Source organism: Hypanus sabinus, chromosome 12, assembly GCF_030144855.1.
Source record: "Hypanus sabinus isolate sHypSab1 chromosome 12, sHypSab1.hap1, whole genome shotgun sequence".
NCBI lineage: Eukaryota > Metazoa > Chordata > Chondrichthyes > Myliobatiformes > Dasyatidae > Hypanus > Hypanus sabinus.
Genome location: NC_082717.1, coordinates 16105434 through 16128970, shown reverse-complemented (window position 1 = coordinate 16128970; position 23537 = coordinate 16105434). Strand labels below are relative to the sequence as shown.

At 39.3% G+C, this 23537-nt stretch overlaps 1 protein-coding gene across 8 annotated transcripts in view; it reads right to left on the bottom strand.

Moving 5' to 3' along the window:
* LOC132402664 (RAC-gamma serine/threonine-protein kinase) overlaps positions 1 to 23537 on the bottom strand; it is a 402615-nt gene that overhangs the window by 31685 nt on the left and 347393 nt on the right. For all 8 annotated transcript variants that reach the window (XM_059985594.1, XM_059985597.1, XM_059985596.1 and 5 more), the window contains one exon: positions 1222 to 1436. In XM_059985594.1, the coding sequence (XP_059841577.1) occupies positions 1222 to 1436 (215 nt within the window). The remainder of the gene's footprint in view (positions 1 to 1221; positions 1437 to 23537) is intronic.

Genomic DNA, 23537 nt, shown 5'->3' with positions numbered 1-23537 from the left:
GCACAATGATGAGGAGGAATTTTAGATCATTCCTCCATACAAAACTGTTTCAGTTCATTAATAATCTTGGGAAACCAAGCATGAACAGATTTCTTTAAGGTCATGCCACAGCATCTCAATTGAGTTAAGGTCTGGACTTTAACTTGGCCATTCCAAAGCACAAATTTTCTTCTTTTTAAACCATTCTCTTGTGTTTCAGATCATTGTCTGTTGCAGCATCCAACTTCTACTGAACATCAAGTTACAGGCCGCTTCCCTGACATTCTCCTGTAAAATATCTTGTTACAATTTTGAATTCATTGTTCCGTCAACGATTGCAAGCTGTTTAGGCCCTTCCATGATGTTCTTTACACCTTGTTTCACAGTTGGGATGAGGTTTTGGCATTGGCATGCAGTGCCCTATTTCCTCCAAACGTAGAGGTATGCATTTCTCCCAACGTTCAACTTTTGTCTCATCTGTCCACAGTACACTGTCCCAGAAGTGCTGTAGAACATCTAGGTGGGCTTTTTTGCAAACCTGAGATATGCAGCAATTGTTTTGTTTCGTTTTTGGAGAGCAGTGGTTTCTTCCGTGGTGTCTCTCCATGAACACCATTCTTGTTCAGTATTTTTCTTATAGACGACACATGAAGAGACTTTAGCAAATTCCAGGGATTTTTGCAGTTCTTTTGCTGTTAATCTTGGGTTTTTTTTTCCCACCTCCTTCAGCACTGCACGTATGCTCCTAGGGAGAGTAGCAACAGTACTGAATTTCTTCTATTTGTAGACAATTTCTCTTACTGTTGACTGATGAATACTCCGGTTAGAAATGCTTTTGTAACTTTTTCCAAATTCATGCATCTCTACAATTCTTCTAAGGTCTTCGGAAAGTTGTTTGATCGAGGCATGGGGCATATTAGCACATCTTTCTAGAGGAGTGCAGGATCCACCAGTAACCTGTGTCTTTTTTTTTTATATGGCAGGGGACTTCTACAACCCATACCTCCAATCTCATCTCATTGACTGGAACACCTGATTGCAAATAGCTTTTGTAGAAGGCATTACCCCAGAGGTTCACATACTTTTTTGAACCTATACTGTAATTGTTTAAATGGTGTACTCTGTCAATTTGGCAATGATTTTGTTCCAAAGATTATCCAAGAAACAGTATAGCTAACAATCTGGAAACAAACTATCATGTAGTATAAAAATATGAACATGCTTTTGAAGTGTCATATTTACCTTTTATTTGGATCTTTTATAAGCAATCCTGACAGCAATGATTTTGCATCAGATGATAGGGTTCTGGGAAATTTAATGTCCTCCATTAGGATCAATTCAAAAAGCTTCTCATGGTCCTGATTGTAAAAGGGTAGTCGGCCACACATCATTTCATACATAACAACACCGAGACCCCACCAGTCAACAGCACGGCCATAATCATTGTCTTCTAACACCTAGCAAGGCACATAAATAAAGGACAAGTTTGTCACGGATTATAATTCTTAAGGCTAAATTTATTCAAAGTATTAATCATTCAGGCATATTTGAGTTAAAAGTGTCAAAATCATAAAACGTTGACATAGGTATTCATTTTCATTATAATGCAAAGTATTTCACAAGAAACTGAAACTTCAGTCCTTATTTTTAAGTTTCACATATTCACAGAGAAAAATATATACATATCTATCAGAAAATCTTAATTAAAAACTTTTCCAACAGATCTCACACTCCTTGTTCATGAGCTCAGCACTCAACAATTTCTCACCTTATATTTCAAATTAGAATTTCCTGATACATATCTTTTCAAAAAGTACATTTAAATGGCTGGTCTTAGCTAAAACTATCTGTGAGTCAGCCATTTATTAGGTGCCGTGTTGTATGACACCCTCATTTCAAGAGGACTAGAATATAAAAGCAAGGATGTAATGTTGAGGCTTTATAAAGCACTGGTGAGGCCTCACTTAGAGCGGTGTGAGCAGTTTTGTGCCCCTTACCTTAGAAGGGATGTGCTGAAACTGGAGAGGCTCAAAGGAGGTTCAAGAAAATTATTCCAGGATTGGATGGCTTGTCATATGAAGAACATTTGATGGCTCCGGTCCAGTATTCACTAGAATTCAGAAGAATGAGGGGTGACCTCATTGAAACCTATCGAATGGTGAACGGCTTGATAGAGTAGATGTGAAGAGGATGTTTCCAATGGTGGGAGAGTCTAAGTCCAGAGGACATAGTCTCAAAATAGAGGGGTATCCTTTTAGAACAGAGATGAGGAGGAATTTCTTTAGCCAGAGAGTGGTGAATCTGTGGAATTTTTTTGCCACAGTCAGCCATGGAGCCCAAGTCTTTATGTATATTTAAGGCAGAGGTTGATAGATTTGTCAGGGCATTAGGGGATAGAGGGGAGAGGGGGAAAAATGGATCAGCCATGATGAAATAGTAAAGCAGACTCGACGAGCCAAATGGCTTACTTCTGCTCCCATGTCTTATGGTCTTTATCTTCAAATCTTAATAAAAACTTTTTCAACAGAACTCCTTGCTCATGCACCCAACAACTCTCACCTGCAATGGTGGTGGACGCAGATATGATAGGGTCTTTTAAGAGACTCCTGGACAGGTACATAGAGTTTAGAAAATATAGAGGGCTATGGGTAACCCTAAGTAATTTCTAAAGCAAGTACATGTTTGGCAGCATTGTGGGCCGAAGAGCCTGTATTGTGCTGTAGGTTTTCTATGTTTCTATGATATTTCTAATTAAAATTTCCTTATACATATCTTTGTGAAAAGTACATTTAAACTGCTGTTCTTAGCCAAAACATTTTGTATATTATTCTTTCATTATGTGCTGGGTTGTATGATGTAGGTGATCATGGTCTTTCAATGACCATGAAGCATCTTTACTAGATGGGTGACCCTGACCATTATCAATACTCAGCCTGCCATCAGTGGTTGCATAACCAGGATTTGTGATATGCACCAGCTGCTATACGACCATCCATAACCTGCTCCCATGGCTTCACATGACCCTGATTAAGCAAGTGTTCTTGCCCAAAGGTGACCTGCAGGCTAGTGGTGGGAAGGAGCACCTTACACCCCCCCCCCCCTTTGGTAGAAACCTATCACCACCACACCATCCGATTCTGCATGTACTCCAAGAAAATGAAGGAAGACTAGATAGTGCCAAAATAAAGAATGATAAAGCAGGATTTTAGAGGCAGAGTGAGAGATATCACAGGAACAATGAAAATTAGCAGAGAACAGAGTTGCTAGTAGTCACTTTGCCAGCAACATGTCTAGACAATTAATGTTGGTTGACAGATAGTCTGCGATTTGATAGTTTATTTTAAAATAATTTCATTTTAATAGTTTTGCCACATTTTTGTCACTCCTGCACAAAAACAGCACTCCAAATGATATCTCACTTCCAGGAAACATTTGACATATACACAATTTAACTTCTCTGTACAAGTTGGTGTGAATAAATTCTGTACACAAATTTGGTACAGGTATTACTTTTAGTATCTTTTCCACAACCCTCTTGGTACCATCTTTTAAGAAAAATAAGTAACTGTCCATGACCTTACAACACGTTTAGAAGTATGCATGAGAATATATATTGTCTCCACTTTTCTTTTAAAAAAATATTATACCCTCAACTTTCAACCTGTCAGTATACAAAATTTCTCCATTTATAATGTATAGCTAATTGAGTACATAGCACAGAGAGTTTCATAAAATCCATCTTAAATCATTATCACTCCAGCAACATCTGGGCTATGCTAGGAATTCTGATCAAAGAATATGGTTTCACCAGTTACTCTACAAATAGAATTACAATTGTTTTAATAGCAAATGTCTTCAGAGCATCCGTCAGTGAAACAAGCATTTATTATCACTTAAAACAGTACACAGAAAAATCCAATTGAAAGATGATATACAAATATGTAGCAATAGATAAAATAAAATTACTTGATAATGTTTGGCCTTTCAGATTTTTTTCTTCCCACCTGACAATCTACTGTTTCCACTGAAATATACAGTACAATAAATGGTAAACAGGCTTTTGATTGAATTCCAGTCATTTGCAGATACAAGTAAAACAGCCTCAATGTTAATACGCATTTACTAGCTGCTCTTCTCAGTCCAGCTCATTCCTAGGCAATAATTAAATTTATGTTAAGCGAGGGGAATTCTGCGATACGTCATTTATTACAATGGATATGATGTTCAAGCAACACACACAAAATGCTGGAGGAACTCAGCAGGGCTGGCAGCATCTAGGGAAAAGAGAAAAAGTTGACGTTTCGGGCTGACCTTTCATCAGGACATTGTGTTTATGAAGTTTATAAAATGATAAGTGGCTTAATTGGAATAGGGACAGTCAAATCTTTTCTTCCCCCAGGATAGAAATGTCTAATATTACAGACATGCATTTAAGGGGAGAAATTTAAGGAAATAATGGGGCATTTAAAAGAAGTATATACAGGTGCCTGGAACAGGCTGTCAGGGATTCCAGTGGAAGCAGATATGATAGGGGTGCTAAGAGTTTGAGGTAGGTACATGAATATACATGCAATGGAGGAATATGTACCATGTGCAAGGAACAGAAATTCAGTTTAATTTGGCATTATGTTAGGCACCAATATCACGGGCATGTTCCTGCACTGTACTGTACTTCTATCCACATCATTCAATTCATCATCTATTCAAATGTCTGTCTAAATACCACTTAAACATCATTGAATCATTTCCTCTTTTGCCAGCATGCTCCAGACCACTCTTTTAAAACATCTCCCTCAAATCTTCTTTAAAACTCACTATTCCTCTCTCATTAAAGCTAAACCCTCCTGTCTTTTCTTACCATGGGGAAAACTTCTATCAACTCTATTTATGCTTCCTGTAATGTTAAATACCTCAGTCAGGTTACTAATCACCGTCTCCTTTGCTGTATAGAAAGCAAACATAGCTTATCCAAACTAACCCTGCAACTATAGTCCACCAATTAACATAGAACATAGAATAATACAGCACATTACAGGCCCTTTGGCCCACAATGTTGTGCTGACCCTCAAACCCTGCCTCTCATATAATCCCCCATTAAGGCAATTAAGGCAACATTAAGACAATGTTCTGATGATCTTCTCCAGACTGGCAAGTGCAATCACATCTTCCCTGTGGTAATAGTGATTAGAGCTGTGGTTTCTCTACTATTTTCTAAAAGCTTAACCCAACCTTTCAACTTTTAAACTTTTTGCCCCAGTCTATGAAGCTAAGAATACAATATGTCTGCTTCACCATCCTATGTATCTGTGTGGCAACCTTGAGGGATACGTGGACTTGAACTGCAAGGTCACTCTGTTCATCAACATTCTTAAGTGTCCTACCATTTACTGTACAAGTCCTACGCTTACCTGCTTTTTCAAAGTCATCACTTCACACTTATTCAGATGAAATTCCATCTGCCAATGAATCACCCCACTTTCCATCTGACTTGTACAGCAACTTGAAACTACTTCCTTCAGTTTTTGTGTCATCTAGAGATTTGCTCATCATACTTCCTAGATATACATCCAAGTTAATGTGTGCTCATACTACTAGTGACAGACATCATGTAGACCAGTGGTTCCCAACGTGGGGCGTACGCCCCACATGGGGTAATTTGATTTTTAAGGGGGGCAATTCGAGAATGAGTTATTAACAGTGAATTTTTTCTAGTAAGTCTGTGTGAGAATGAGTGTGTGTGCGAGTTAATACATATGTGTATATACAGTATGCATACATAAAAATATTTGTGTGTATGTACGTGTGTAATTGCGTATGTACTGTGTATATAGTGTATCACCATCATTACAACCATCAAATGGCTTTCATAATTAAATTAATGAATTAACTGATGTAGGAAGGAACGAATGAACAAGTCCAAACGCGTAAGAAACTCGTACGAGGTCGCGCCAATGCTGCTTTTTGCAGTAGCTTTCGGTTCTTGGTGGTGTGAAGGTGTGTACATTGCGTCATCTCTTTTAAACAGTGTATCTGTCTTTGTATGCTGTAGAAACGAATCGGCATTGTTTTATTTATTATTATTATTATTTTAATATCACTTAATGTTCTTTTTTTTACAATTTCTTAGTAATTTCTTCCTCAAAACTTTAACAGTCCTTTGGTTCTTTTATTTTTCTCTTTCATGAATGCCATGTTCTTTGGAAGCTTGCTTAAACCAAGTTAATGGTCTTTTCGGCTTCCTCCAGTGAATAGGAGTTCACTTTTTGAATAATAAGAATTATATATCACCACAGGGGGCATCAGGATTTTAGAGGTGATTAGGTGGGGCATGGCCAAAAACAGGTTGGGAACCACTGATGTAGACCACCTTCTTCCACCACCTCTGCCTCTTATCACAGGCAGTCAAACTGCTAAATAGCTGCTCTACCTGACTCTGCTTTGGACACTTTAACTTGCACTGGACACTTATAACTTCTTTTTAACTGACATGTGGCTGTTGTGTTTTACTATTTATTGTAATGTTTCTTATTTAGTGTTGCGTTTGTTATGTTATGATTGGACTGCTCCTGGGAAACGCTGTCTCATTCTACCCTGCAGAGCTGATGTACGGTTAGAATGACAATAAAGTTTTTGAATCTTGAATCTTGAAAGTCAATTTTGAATTCAAGTAGCCAGCTTGCCTTGGATATCCATATGCCTTGACCTTCTGGAGCAGCTTAGCATGCAAAAGTCCATATACAGTAGATAATGTCATAAATAGGCAAATGAAAACACAGGAATGGAGGAATATGGATTCCTGTGCCTGACTGTTCTATGTTTTAATGCCTTTATTGGCTACTGTCTGATTTTCTACTGCCTTGCCTGTAACTAATGAAAATCTTTGTCAGGTCCCCAACCATCTCCTCCCTTACTTCCAACACCATCATAATATAAAAGATGAACCAGACTATTAACAAACTCCCTCCCTGAACTCACACCTAAACTCAAAAAAAAAGCATTAAAGAACAAAACTTAACATTGATGCCATGAATAAAAAGGATACAACCATAAGGCAAAAGAAAGCCAGAAATAATCAAATTACTTACAAAAAAAATAAGAGGAACCTGGATAATCATTAGACAACTGAGTACAAAACTGTTTAATTTATCTGAACGTTCCAGAAAAAATTAATTAACTCTACTCAATATCTGAAAATGATCATTTACAGTAAAAATACTTTAACAATCAATTTTGTCACTTAATATTGTAGTACATACATGTTTTCAACAAACAAAAACACAGAAAATTTAGCTCTATTGAAGTATAGGTTTGAGTACACACAACACCTTATACTGGAATATTATACAAGAACAGGGGTTCCTAACATGGAGTCCACAGACCATTCAGTAAATGGTAGAGGCCCATGGCATAAAAAAGGATGGGAACCCCTGCCTCCTGTCAAGAAGGTTCTAACATCAACATCTTGGACAAAACATTGCAAATATATTTATTTTAATGTCTCTCTCCAATCATTATTTTATTCTAATAATGACGAAGGGCTTCGGCCCGAAACGTCGACAGTGCTTCTCCTTCTAGATGCTGCCTAGCCTGCTGTGTTCTACCAGCATTTTGTGTGTGCTGTTGTTTGAATTTCTAGCATCTGCAGATTTCCTCGTGTTTATTATTTTATTCTATTGTTTTGCATTATATCAATAAAAGACGCATTGTTTAAATTTTGCCTCTTTGTAAGTAAAGACTGCTATCTTGAGTAATCAACTGTTCCACACCATTATCTCCAATATGGTAAACATACAATGCACATTTATATGATAATGGTCACAGGTTGCACTTCAGGTTCTGTTGTAGGATAATTCATTCATCTTGCAGAACATTCATCATTCTGTTTCATCTAGTGCAGTAAATGCCAGGCATGCATGTAGATATTGCTGCATATTATCTTTGAAATTTGCATTGCTCTTTACATTTTATTATTGTTACCAATTATTAAACACACAATGATGTGAATGAAGGCTTATACTGTATGTTTCTTTATTTTCCTTTGGCTAATAAAAAAAATCTAAAACATATCAGGGAAAAAGACAGAGGTGTATGTCACAGTCAGTAGTTCTATATCCTTCACTTTAGACATAGATCCCGTAAGCATCATTTCCTACCACTCAGTGTATATTTTCTCTCAATATCTGGTTAAATAATAGCATGACGCAAAGAGAGCCCTTGCTATGTATGCAATTTAGCCAATGAAACATTCATGTAATATCAGCTCACTGTAGATAAAACTTGGACTGAAATGACATTTCACCCAAAAGAATAATTTTGGTTCACATAAAATATGAAAATAATCTTCCAGTTACAGTAAAAACATTTACAATGCTGTTAAATTGTGAAGAAGATGGAATTGGGTGTCACAATAACAGCAACTGAAGTTTAATAGAAAGGCATGACAATACAAAATTATGATACTTGCCATGATGTTTTCTAATCTGAGATTTTTAATGCACAATAGTAGACCAATGTGGTCTATGATAAAATCATTTATAACAACAGTAACCAGAGGTGAATCCAATAAATGCAGCCAAATAGAACATGGAATACAAGGAGTCCAGTGTGCCACAAAGTTACATCTTGCATTCAGCAGAAAATGAGGCCTTCACCTAATGTGGTAATATGATGAATATTCTGTAAGATGAATCATTAAAGTGGTAACTTTCTCACTGTCCCAAATTAGAATGGCAAAACAGTGCAATTCTGAAGCACACCATATTACATTGTCAGGAGAACACTTATTCAAAAGTATTTCATCAGCTGTGAAGTTTGCAGGCTATTTAAGCGTATTAAGAGGTTTGTTTCTGTTTCCAACCTATTAACAAGGTTTCACCTTAATATGTGAAATCTAAAGTAGTGCAGATTGTTTCAAAGTACCAGATGAAACAACACAGATGAATGTGAGTGAGAAAAATAAAAGAACTTTCTAAAATCTATGTTCTACTTTTACGAGATGGCTCAGTCTATAGGCTTGTCAATCACAGATATAATTAATATACAACTAACATAAGTAACATATTTTGAGGCATGAATAGTAATTTATCAATTATCAGACTTGACTAAATGTTCATTCATATTGACCATAATATCAAATTATTATAAAGGACCATTATTTCAGAGTTAAAAATATTTGAAATTATATGTAATGTGTGGAGCACCATAAAGCCAGTCAACATCTCAAACTACCAATGTGACTCTAAATATTCATAACTTTTGTTAAACAGCAGTCTTAGTATTTGATCTGATAGCTACATCCATTACAGAAAAAAAACTAAATTAAAATTGATAAAACCTGAAAAAAAATTGCTGGAAAATAGAAACATGGGAAACCTACAGCACAATATAGACCCTTCCACCCATAATGCTGTGCTGAACATGTTCTTACTTTAGAAATGACCCATAGCCCTCTATTTTTCCAAGCTCCATGTACCTATCCAGGAGTCCCTTAAAAGACCCTATCGTATCTGCCTCCACCACCATTGCCGGCAGCCCATACTACGCACTCACCACTCTCTGCGTTAAAAAATACTTACCCCTGACATCTTCTCTGTACCTACTTCCAGCATCGTAAAACTATGCTTTCTTTGGTTAGCCATTTCAGCCCTGGGAAAAAGCCTCTGACTATCCACACGATCAGTGCCTCTCATCATCTTATACACCTCTGTCAGGTCACCTCTCATCCTCCGCTGCTCCAAAGAGAAAAGGCTGAGTTCACTCAACCTATTCTCATAAGGCATGCTCCCCATCCAAGCAACATCCTTGTAAATCTCCTCTGTACCCTTTCTATGGTTTCCACATCCTTGTTGTAGTGAGGTGACCCGAATTGAGCACAGTATTCCAAGGGGGGTCTGACCAAGGTCCTACATAGCTGTAACATTACGTCTCGGCTCTTAAACTCAGTCCCATGGTGAATGAAGGCCAATGCACTGTGTACCTTCTTAACCACCGAGTCAACCTGCGCAGCAGCTTTGAGTGTCCTACGGACTCAGACCCAAAGATCCCTCTGATCCTCCAGACTGCCAAAAGTTTTACCATTAATACTATACTCTGCCATCATATTTGACTTAGTAAAATGAACCACCTCACACTTACCTGGGTTGAACTCCGTCTGCCACTTCTCAGCCCAGTTTTGCATCCTATCAATGTCCCATTGTAACCTCTGACATCCCTCCACACTATCCACAACACCCCCAACCTTTGTGTCATCAGCGAATTTACTAACCCATTCCTCCACTTCCTCATCCAGGTCATTTATGAACATCATGAAAAGAAGGAGGTCTCAGAAAAGATCCATGAGGCACACCACTGGTCACCAACCTCCTTGCAGAAATTGACCTGTCTAGAACCACCCTTTGCCTTCTGTGGGCAAGCCAATTCTGGATCCACAATGCAAGGTCCCCTTGGTTCCCGTGCCTCCTTATTTTCTCAATAAGCCTTGCATGGAGTACCTTGTCAAATGCCTTGCTGAAATCCATATATAGTACATCTACTGCTCTAACTTCATCAATGTGTTTAGTCACATCCTCAAAAAATTCAATCAGGCTTGTAAGGCAAGACCTGCCCTTGACAAAGCCAGGCTGACTATCCCTAATCATATTATGTCTCTCCAAATGTTCATAAATCCTGCCTTTCAGGATCTTTTCCATCAACTTACCACCCACTGAAGTTACACTCACTGATCTATAATTTCCTGGGCTATCTCTACTCCCTTTCTTGAATAAAGGAACACCACCTGCAACCCTCCAATCATCTGGAACCGCTCTCATTCCCCACTGAAGATGCAAAGATCATTGCCAAAGTGCTCAGCAATCTCCTTTTTGACTAGATTTTCAACAGCCTTTGTACATCACGGTTTCTGTACCCTACCATCCTTTCCCTGTCGCATCGGAACGCCACACAAATATCCCCTGAACATTTGCCACATTTCTGCCGTACATTTCCCTGAGGAGAACATCTGTTCCTAATTTATGCTTCCAAGTTCCTGCCTGATAGTTTCATATTTCCCCTTACTCCAATTAAATGCTTTCCTAACTTGTCTGTTCCTATCCCTCTCCAATGCTATGGTAAAGGAAATAGAATTTTTGATCACTGTTATATACAGGCAGTCCCTGGGTTACGTACGAGTTCTGTTCCTGAGTCTGCCTTTAAGTCGGATTTGTACGGAAGTCAGAACAAGTACATCCAGTATTATTTAGCGTCAGTTAGTCAAATATTACCTTTCTATACATATAAAACACTTGAGAAATGTATGTATTCCAACACCTAAACCACTGAGTTGCTTAGTAATAATTGTAGCTTTCATCGGGGCTGCGCCTTTCACATGCTCCATTATTCTTACTTTATCCATCATCCTTTAAAATTGTTCCAATCGTTGACCAGCTGTAGCCTAATGCTCTTCCAATGACTGATGGCGTTTCAGCTCTTTATTATTTCCACTTGGAAATTGGAACAGAAACGCTGTGGGTGGTGGCTCCCAAGGTCTGCTGGGTCCTAAGGTGCACCGCATTGAGTCAGGCTAAATGGGACAACTGGGGGCTGTGCTGGGTTTGGGTATTTGATCATCCACAATATTACGCACGGGAATTCAAACTGGAGGTGGTAGTGTTTTTTTTTTACGAGGTCGAGTTGCGAGTTCAACATCAACGCAGCATGGATGGTACGGGAGTCACTGGATCAACATCAACCCAGCACCGGAGCGGTCTATCACTGGATCGAACTCGGGAAACTCCAGCCTGGTGCTGATCTCACTGCGCCACCAGCCGACCGGAACGGGAGGTGGGGGGGTGGGGTCAGGGTGAATCTTACTAAGAAAATTTTAAGCCAAATACAAAGTTAAACACTCAACACACTGTCAACGGCAAGGACTTAAAATGGCGGATGGCATCGTGATCCAACTTAAAATGGCGGACGGCGTTCTCCTTCCTCGGTTCATAAGTACAAGTTGTCCGTAAGTCGGACATTCGTAACTTGGACATTTGTAACTCGGGGACTACCTGTATTGCAAATTAGAATATATTATTAATTACAAAGTCTTATTTTTTGTACACTTTCAACTTCATGAAGTAGCTTCCTAATTTATTTTCTAGAAATATCTCTTAAAAAGGATGCTCAATGTCAGCAACAGCTGAAAGAACTAAACAGAACTAGTATGCATTGAGAATTTTATTCAACTGGCTTTCCATCCAACTAATGAGATCGATCAATTAGTTGAGTGATGTCACAACAACAGTCTTGCACTAAACATCAGTAAGATGAAGGAATTGGTTGTGGACTTCAGGAAGGGGAAGTCAAAGGAATACAAACCAGTCCTCATCAATGGATCAGCGGTGGAAAGGAAAGGCTGTTTCAAGTTCCTGGGTGTCAACATCTCTGGAGATCAATCAGTGGCCCAATATACTGATGAAATTATAAAGGGGACATGGAGTGGCTATATTTCAATAGGAGTTTGAGGAGAATTGATATGTCACCAAAGACTCTAGCAAATTTTTACAGATGTACCATGGAAAGCCTTCCAACTGTTGATCCACTATCTGGTATGGAGGGGTCACTGCACAGAAAGGGAAAAAAATTGCAGGAAGTTACAAACTCAGCCAACTGCATCATTGCTAACATCAAGGAGGAGGGACAGGAGCCTGAAGACACTCACTCAATGTTTTAAAAACAGCTTTTCTCCCCTGCCATAAGATCTCTGAATGGACCTAAGAATATTCCCTCACTTCTTTTGCTCTCCAACTCACTACTTAATTATATATATTCTTGACATAAGCCAGTGATATGAAACCTGATTCTTATTCAATCTGTATTGATACTCTATAGATATAAGGTCTTTGAAATCCAAATAATTTTTATAAACATATCTGCTACATGGCAATGTTATATTGCATCACCATGAAACAATCCTGTCATTCTACACATAAAGACAACAATATATTCAGGAGTCTATTTTCACAACTGGCTCAACTTCATTACTCCTCTCTCCTCCTCGAACCTTCACCCCTCTAAAATCACTGCCTTCACAACAATCGCAACCTTACCATCAAGTACACAGATGAAACGGGTGTTGTTGTAGTGTGGTGAACTGACCTCCAGGAGATACCTCCTCTTACTTACCCCTTGGGGAAAAAAGACATTCTGGACCATCATAAAATTGGCTACAACACCACCACTAACTCTGGAGAGTTAGTCACTGCCCCCAAACTCTGGAGAGTTAATCACTGCCCCCAAACTCAGCTCCGTTACCCTGGATTGCTCATTTCTACCTTCTACCCAAGATCCACAATCCTGGTTGTCTGGGTAGGTCCACTGTACTTGCCTGCTCCTGCCTCTCTGAACCCATGTTTGCATACCTCGACTCCATTCTATCCCCCTTGGTTCAGTCCCATCGACCTACATCCAGCATAATTCACAAACTCTTCATCTCCACACCTTCCAATTTCCTGGCCCTGACTGCCTCATTTTCACCATGGATTTCCAGTCCCTATACATTTCTATCCCTCATCAAGGCAGCTTTAAAGCTTTTTGCTTCTTTTTCAACAAAAGATCCAACCAGTTCCCCTCCACCATGACTTCCTCCATCTGGCAGAAATGGTCTTCAACCACAACAATTTCTCCTTTGTCTCCTCCCACTTTTTCCAAACACAAGAGGTAGCCATGTGCACCCAAATAGGCCCCAGCTAAGCTTGCCTTTTTGTCGGCTATGTAAAACAGTACATGTTCCAAACCTTCCCTAGTAATGCTCTCCAACGCTTCCTGCACTACAATGATATCTGCTTTGGTGCTGCTTCATGCACCCATGCTGAGCTCATCAATTTAATCAACTTTGCCTCCAACTTCCACCCTTCCCTTAAATTCACAGCCCATTTCTTACATTTCTTTCCCCTTTCTCAATCACTCTGGCTCTATCTCTGGAGACAAACTGTTTATCAACATCTTTTATAAGCCTACTTATTTCCACAGCTCTCCCCATCCCACCTCCTGTAAAAATGCAATGTTTACAGTTCCTTGTCTCAGTTCCTGCATCTCTGCCTTATCTGTTCTCAGGATGAGGCTTTCCTTTCCAGAACATCAGAAATGCCTTCCTTCTTCAAAGGATGGGTTTCCCTTCCTCTACCACTGATGCTGCCCTCACCCACATCTTCTGTTTCCCAGACATCCGCACTCACTTCATCTTCCCACCACCTTAACAGGGATAGAGTCCCTCTTGTCTCAACTACCACCCCGTGAGCCTCCGTATTCAACACATCATCCACATCTGCCACCTTCAACAGGATCCTATCAGCAAACACATCTTTATTTTTCCCCACTCTCTGCTTTCCACAGGGATTGCTCCCTCTGTGATTCCCTTGTCCATTAGTCCCTGTCTATTAATCTCCCTCCTGGCACATATCCTTGCAAGTGACAGAAGAGCTACACGGACCTGTTCACCTCCTCTCTTACCACCATTCAGGGTCCCAATCCTTCAAGATGAGGCAACACTTCTCCTGCAAATCTGTTGGCGTAATCTATTGTATCTGGTGCTCCTGAAGTGGTTTCCTCTACACTAGTGAAACCCAACATATGCTGGAGGAATGCCTTGTCAAACTCCTCTGTTGTATCCACCCAAAGTGGCCAAACATTTTAATTCCTATCCCCATTCCCATTCCCACATGTTGGTCCATGACATCCTCTTTTGCTACGATGAGGCCACTCTCAGGGTAGTAACACCTTATGTTCTGCCTGATGGTATGCTCATTGATTTCTCCTTCTGGTAAAATATTTACTTTTCCCCTTCCCTCCTCTTCTATTCCCCATTGGCCTCTTGTCTTTTCTCCTCACCTGCCCATCACCTTTCCTACACACCTGGCTTCACCCATCACCTTCTAGCTCGTACTCCATACCCTCCACCCACCTTTCTATCCTGCCATCTTTCCCCTTCCTTTCCAGTCCTGAAGAAAAGTCTCAGCCCAAAACATTGACTGTCTATTAATTTCTATAGATGCTGTCTGACCTGCCGAGTTCTTCCAGCATTTTACATGTGTTACTCTGGATTTCCAGCATCTGCAGAATTTCTTGTGTTTATAGTTTTAGGTTTATGACTGTAATCAAATATTTTAAAAAATATATACTTTGCCCACTGAATGTGCTCTTTCAAAGATTCAAACTTAAGATAAAATGAAAGGAACAATGATACACAATGCACAGCTGGACAAAACTGTACAAAGAGAGCATAATAGCATCGTATTCTACACAACTAGAATATTATTGAACTGACCTGCTTACGTGATCAGTTCCAAATAATTTCATAATTTAAAGGCTCTGTTAACACCCACATTGTTAACATCCAAGTAATGCAGATGTAAAATGATGAACATCTAACAAGAGTTTAAGTCCTGATGCAGGATTTTGACACAAGTCAATACATTCTTTTCCTTTCCACAAATACTGTTCAACCCAATGAGTTCTCCAGCAGTTTAATATTTGCTCGGATTCCAGCATCTTTAGACTCTAGTGTGTCCAAGAGTCTACTCACCTTCAATGTCACCAGAAACCAGAGATTTCAGTAACTATAATTGCAGGAGGAAAAAAAATCACCATACAAGATACAAGTATAGGATGCAAAGAAAACTCTACTCCACCTGAGTGCATATTTAAGTCTGATAATATCAAGGACAAAGCAACCCACTGAAATGGAATTTGATCCTCAACACTAAAAATCCTTTCCCACCAGCACAGCATGGGCCCAATGCATGTCACCCACAAAATGCACTCTGGCAATTTGCTATGGGTTTTTCGACACACCAAGGACTTGACCATCAAGAAGGGCTAGAACAGCAGATGCACGAGAATGCTACATCCTAAAGGTTCCTCTCTGAGTAATTAAACATTGCAGTTTGGAAATTGCTGTTCCTTCACATGTATTACTCTGTACAGCAACAATCTGTGAATCCCATAACATCCTGGATTACAGCAGTTAAGATCTTAGATGTACTTCCTCGAGGTAAATTGGGGCTTGCCAATAAATAGTGGCTTTGCCAGCACTACTCACGTTACATTATGAACAAAGTTTTTTTTCTTTATTGCTGGCTTGTGGAAATACTCTAAAGGATTAGGATTATCTCATTACTTACATTGAAAGAAAAGGAAGAATGGTATTTCTAAATTTACAAATTTCTTCCAATCTATGATATTTTAATATAAGCATTAATGATAGAAGGAGTAGTTAATTGATGGTTCATTATCTAAGCATTATATACAAACAACCAATGGTAACATACTTAAAAATGTCTCAATCAAAAAATATATAATGGCAAAAACAGAAACTCACTGTTTTAAAACAGCTCCACAAAGATTTTATTGGATTTCACAACTACCTGTATCACCTTTACCATCTGTCACCATCTGCCATTATTTAGAATCCATTTTCCCCAAGAACACGATAGAAATATCACACAGCAACAAAGTTATTTGTCTAGCAGCACTGAGTGTTAGACTACTAAAAAATACTTTTACATGAAAATTAACTTTTGAGGTTATCAAACTGGATTTTTTAAATTGCATTTTAAGTTGCACTGAAAAACTTTGAAAACCATTTAAGATTTAAATGATATTCTCTGCCACTTTTACTTGAGAGCTAATGACAGCCAACTAATATGTCTGTGACATGCCACACAGAGTTTTCATTTACTAAGTAACAATCCTGATATTCTAAAACTGGAAACAGGAATGGGCTTACAGGAGTATAAACTAAGAGGGAAGTGGCAGGTAGCTTAACAAAACAGTAATCAGAAAGTGAAGAATGGGACAGAAAATAGCAGTTGTGAGCAAGATTAAGTAATATTTCAAAAAAAAAAGAGCATAATGAGGGCTAAAGGATAAACAGAGAAACAACTGGTCTCATTAGGGACCAGTGAGGCAATTTGTTCTTGGAGTTGGAGAATAGATGAATACAGTCAGCCCTCCTTATTCGCGGGAGATTGGTTCCGAGAACCCCTGTGGATACCAAAAAAAACGGATGCTCAAGTCCCTTATTTAGAGGACCAGTTAGGTGGTCTTTAGGACCCAGCGAAACCCAGGACCTTATTTAACCTCTCACTGTGGTGGTCTTTAGGACCCAGCGCAGCTCTGAATCCGCAGTGTTTCTGTTCACAAAAATAATCACGATCACGGTTGAAAATAAAGTGGAAGTAATAAAGCGATTGGAAAGAGGTGAAACACAATCGGTCATCAAAAAAGCATTAGGCTACAGTCAGTCAACGATCGGAACTATTTTAATGGAGCATATGAAAGGCCCTGCCCCAATGAAAGCTACAATTATTACTAAGCAACGCAGTAGTTTAATTATTGAAATACATGCATTTCTTAAGTGTTTTATATGCATAGAAAGGTAAAATGTATACTATATACAAAGACAAACGTTTGACTAACTTACACTAAATAATACTGGATGTACCTGTTCTGACTTCAAATCCGACTTAAAGACGGACTCAGGAACGGAACTCGTTCATAATCTGGGGACTGCCTGTACTTTTAAATCTTCTCTAGATTACTTATAGTACCTAATACAATGCAAGTGCTATGTAAACAGTTGCTATACTGTATTGTTTAGGGAATAATGACAAGAAAAAATAGTCTGGACATGCTCAAATAACGAGTGCTGAAGAGAGAACTTCTGGGCTTTCCTGTTACACAATTGGTTGAATCCACGCATGCAGAACTCGCGGATAAGGAGAGCCAACTGTATTTCTTATATGTATTCACCACCAAGGACATTCAAGATTAGGGATGGGCAATTAAAATGCTGCCACATCCCTTGACTGAATAAAAGAATATCCTAGCTAAAGAATTCAAGAAGAGGGATGGGTAAAATTTAACACAAATTACAATGGAGGCTTAAAAGTTAGACAAGTCCCCAGGGCTTGATCTGATGATGCTATTAGCGGCAAAGGAGCTGATTGGTGAGGCTCTGACAGAAATTTTCAAATCTACTCTAGCCACAGAAAAGGTGTGAGATAACAGCAGAACAGCCAATTAACAGTATGTTTGTTCATGAAGGGATCAAAGTTAAGTCAGATAATTATTGAAATACGAAGTAAATTTATTATCAAAGTACATAAATGTCACTATATCACTATATGCAATAGAAACAGAAAAATTACAGTACAGAAACAGGCCTTCTTGGCATTTTTCTGCCTAGTCCCACTAACCTATAGTTAATCCTGAGATTTGGTTTCTTGCAGGAATATAGAGTAAATTCAATAAACGTAATAGCTAGCAACAGGATGGACAAACAACCAATGTGAAAAAGACAACAAACCACATGAATCCCCCTTATACTGGGCAACTCAGGAAAACCAGCTCATTAACCAGCTCTCGTCCTGACGAAGGGTCTCAGCCCGAAACGTCGACAGTGCTTCTCCTTATAGCATTTCAACTAGTAACCAACACATTCAGATATAATTTTTGAACGCAAATAAAGGACACAGGAATTTGAGATTACGTTAATGTTAAATGAACGTACAAAAGGTTCCACCAGCATTTTGTGTGTGTTGTTTGAATTTCCAGCATCTGCAGATTTCCTCCTGTTTGCTCATTAACACCTTGCTAACAGGCACTGGATTCTCGGTGATACACTCACCCTTCTCCAGCTTTGTACATCTAGGCTGTATACAATTTTGGTCCCGCCAAATCCATGAGGTTGGGATGTCTCGCCCACCCAAACCCTGGTTTGTGTGAATGCTTTGTGATTTACTGCTCCCAGCAAGAAATCTGCAGATGCTGGAAATTCAAGCAACACACACAAAATGCTGGTGGAACGCAGCAGGCCAGGCAGCATATATATAAACATGCACTGGTGATGTTTTGACAGGACGAAGGGTCTCGGCCTGAAACGTCAACAGTGCTTCGTCCTATAGTTGCTGCCTGGCCTGCTGCGTTCCACTAGCATCTTGTGTGTATTGCTTGTATACTGCACACAATTATAAAGTATATTTAAGGATGTTAATTTAAACAAGCAGCTATTAAGTGAATGAAAGAAAGAAAAACTGTTTTGACTCTTAAATAGTCAAATATGCACTTAAGTTGGTGGTGATCTTGAACTTGACTGCCACTCACACACACACCACCTTCTGCACATCGCTCGAAATCCATCTCGAAGAAATAGGTCTTCTACAGGAGTACTGGTTCTTCCTACTTGAAGTAATTCATCTGCACAAAGCATCTTGTGCAACAGGGATGTCATCCTCAGCCATTTTTTCCATCTTCTTCCATTTCCCGCTAACAAAGACCTTCAACACAGCGCTCTGCTCTCCAGAATGTTCTCCCAATTCCACTATCTTGATTAGCTGACAGCACATTCCTAAGTTGAATAAGTAGCCTCTTATCTTAACTCAAACCCAAACAAGCTGAAAGCAGAATGAATACACTGCTCTTACAGAACTGCTAAAATGAAATACCTACAGCATAGCAATAAAAATCTTAACCAGGGTGTTACATATGCAAATACAAAAGAAAAAAAAGTAAGCAATAAATATCAAGAAGCTGATGGTGTGGGTCCTGAGGCTACTGCAGCTTTTTCTGGATGGCAGCAGCGAGAAGAAAGCTTTGGTCTCAGTGGTGAGGGTCCTTGAAGATAGATGCTGCTTTCTTGCAACAGCACTTTGTGTAGATGTACTCAATGATGGAGAGGGCTTTAAGCATGATGGACTGGGCTGCATCCACTACTTTTTGTAGTGTTTTCTGTTCAAGGGCATTAATGTTTCCATACCAGGCCATGATGCTACCAGTCAATGTACTCTCCAGCACACATTTATACAAGTCTTGAAGAAGGGTCTTCATCCAAAACCAACCATTTATTCATTTTCATTTCTGACCTGCTGAGCTCCTCCAGGAGAGAGAGAGTGGGAGGGAGAGCATGAGAGTGTGCTAGAGACAGCGAGAGAGAGGCAAGTAGAGGTACTGTCATACTTGCTTTGTAATTGCACTTGCATGCTGGGCCCAGGGCAGTTACTCTAAAATTAAAACATTGAGGAATTTAAAGGTGCTGACCCTCTCCACCTCTGATCCCCTGATGAGGACTGGCTCATGTACTTCTGGTTTCCTATTAAAATTAATAATCAGCTCCTTCGTCTTGCTGACACTGATTGAGAGGCTGCTGTTGTGGCACCAATCAGGCAGATTTTCAATCCCCCTCCTATATGCTGATTTGTCACCACCTTTGATTTGGCCTACAGCAGAGGTGTCATCAGCAAACTTAACTATGGCATTGGAGCTGTGCAGAGCTTCACAGTCATAAGTACAAAGCCAGGAGACGGGAGCTAAGCATGCATCCTTGTGATACACTTATGTTGATGGAGATCATGGAAGAGATGTTGTTGCCTATCCAAACTGACTGAGATCTGCAGGTAAGGAAATTGAGGATCCAGTTGCACAAGGGGGCATTAACGCCAAGGCCTTGAAACAATGATTAGTTTTAAGGGGATGATAATATTGTATACCAATCTGTTAGCTGATAAAGAGCATTTTGATGCATGCACCTTTGCTGTCCATATGTTCCAGAGTTGGTTGAAGAGCCAATGAAATAGCACCTGTTGTGGACTGTCTGTGCTGTCAGGCAAATTGGAGTGAATCCAAGTAACTTCTGAGGCATAAACTTCTGTTTATGTTTCATCACATACTGGATGATAGTCATTGAGGAAGGTTACTACATTATTCTTAACCCCCCCCCAGTATTAATGAAGTCTGCTTGAAGCAGGTGGCTACCTCAGGCTGCAGAAGCGAGAGGTTAAAGATATTATGAACTCTCCAGCCAGCTGATCAGCACAGGTTTTTAGTACTCGGCCAGATACCCCACCCCAGTGAAATTTCCTCCATGTTTTGACTGCTAAAATGAACACAGAAGGCATGGAGCTCATATGGGAGCTAAGCCTTATTCTCACCTGTGCCACTTGGTTTCATGTTGTAAGAGGCCTGATACAACTGTCAAGCATCCTTCAGTGATCCATGCTTGGTCCAGAATTGACACTTCGCAGACAATATGGTTTTCAGGAAATTGTACCTGACACTTGTATCTTGCTTGATCACCAGATCTGAATGCCACTGATCTAGTCCCCAGCAGATTGGGGATCTCATGGTTTACTCAAGGGCTTCTGTTTAGGAAAGACTGAATAATTTCGTGGGGACACCCTCACTGACAAGTGTTTTTTTATATATATATATATATATATATATATATATATATATATATAAAGCCCATGACTACTGTCTTGTCTTCATTCAGATCCTCTGATGAATCCTTGAACATGATTGAGTCCACCAACTTGAAGCAATCCCATAGCCACTCCTCTGACTCTCACAACAACCTCTATTGCTCTTGTCTCTGAAGTCTTGTTCTTTAACCTCTGTCTGTATGCAGGTAGAAGGACAATCAAGTGATCAGGTTTTCTAAAATCTGGTCTAGGTATGGAACTTCAGGTAATTTCAATCACAGTATAGTAGTTGTTGAGGGTGCTGGGACCCCTGGTGCTATTCTGATAATTAAGTGGAAAATTTTTCCAAATAAAAAGGCCTGTTGAAATTCCCATCTATGATTTAAAATGCATTAGGTAGGCTATACCAACAATGGAGCATTTCAGCTATAAGAGACCGGATAGGTCGTGTTTGATGCTTTGAAGTAAAGAACACCAAATGGGATCTGAATGTGATATACAAAATTATCAGGAAGAACAGACGAGAGAGACAACGAGAAAATTCATCCTTATCACAGGTATGTAAAATTAGAGAGCATAGGTTTAAGGTAAAAGATAAGGAATTTAAAAGATTTGAGCAAAATATTTTTCCACACAAGATTGCTGAAATCTCAAAAGCACTAGCTGAAAGTGGGGGAAAGGGGGGCAAGTACTCTAATGACATTTAACAAATGTTTAAGCGAACACCGTAACTCGAATTGAGTGTTGGAAATTTGATTAGCTATGTTAAGTATATACTATGGCAAACATGAACTCAATTACCTGAGGACTTGCTTCCATGCTGCTTGACTACCAGTTTATGTTTTTCTCAATTCTCTTGCTTTGAACCTCTGCCATAGCCGTGCATTATTTACTAACCATCAGAGCATTTTAGTTCTAGTCTTCTGCCAATGTCATTTTCACCAGTCATTAATAAATTTGGAACAATGGACTTCACTAGCTTTCCAAGTCACCCCTCATTCTCTGCCTTGCTTGGGGAGATCTTGGAACTTGCATTTTATTTCTCTACAGTGCTAAGACAGATTGGCCTTATCTCAAAAAATAACAAGGTGGCCTACAGGGAAGAAGTCATCTCTCTTGACACAGTGGTGTCAAGAAAACAACCTCTCCCTCAATGTCGCAAAAACAAAGGAGCTGGTTGTGGATTACAGGAGAAATGGAGGCAGGTTCACCCCTATTGACATCAATGGATCTGGAGTTGAGAGGGTGAACAGCTTTAAGTTCCTCAGCACACACATCACCGAGGATCTCACGTGGTCTCTACACACCAGTGTAGTGAAAAAGGCACAACAGCACCTCTTTCACCTCAGACGGTTGAGGAAGTTTGGTATGGGCCCCCATATCCTAAGAACTTTCTACAGGGGCACAATTGAAAGCATTCTGACTGGTTGCATCACTGCCTGGTATGGGACCTGTACCTCCCTTAATTGTAGGACTCTGCAGAGAATGGTGTGGACAGCCCAGCACATCTGTAGTTGCAAACTTCCCATAATTCAGGATATTTACAAGGACAGGTGTGTAAACAGGGCTCGTAGGATTACTGGGGACCCGAGTCACCCTAACTACAATCTATTCCAGCTGCATCCGAGAAACTGTATCGCAGCATAAAAGCCAAGACCAACAGGCTCTGGGATAGCTTCTTCCACCAGGCCATCAGTCTAATGAACTCATGCTGATTTGAGTGTACTCTATATTACATTGATTGTTCTATTTATTATAAATTACTATGATTGCACATTGCACATTTTGATGAAGATGTAACGTAAAGATTTTTACTCCTCATGTATGTGAAGGATGTAAGAAATAAAGTCAATTCAGTTCAGCAATTTTTAACTTGCATCTTTTAAGTTTTTTCAAATATTGTTATATCCAACATTGGTTAAAACTTATCAAAGATAAATGCAAAAACAGATTACATAAAACACAAAAAGGACTGCTACTTCTGGATTTTACAGCTTATTGGAAATATAGAGCAAAGCCGATCAAATTCTGCTTATGACAACTAGTATCCAACACATTCAGATATAATTTTTGAACGCAAATAAAGGACACAGGAATTTGAGATTACGTTAATGTTAAATGAATGTACAAAAGGTTAAAAATCAATTCAACGAAATTAGGACCAAGAGTTAAAGTAAACAATATTGAACTTGAACCAACTCTATTGTGATCCTGATTTCCCTCAAATAATTTCAGACTGCACATCTAACCACAGAACAAGATAGCAGTAGAAGCTGTAATAATTAACTCAATTTTTAAAGAGTCACTCAGAATTTCATTAAGACTTTTTTTTCC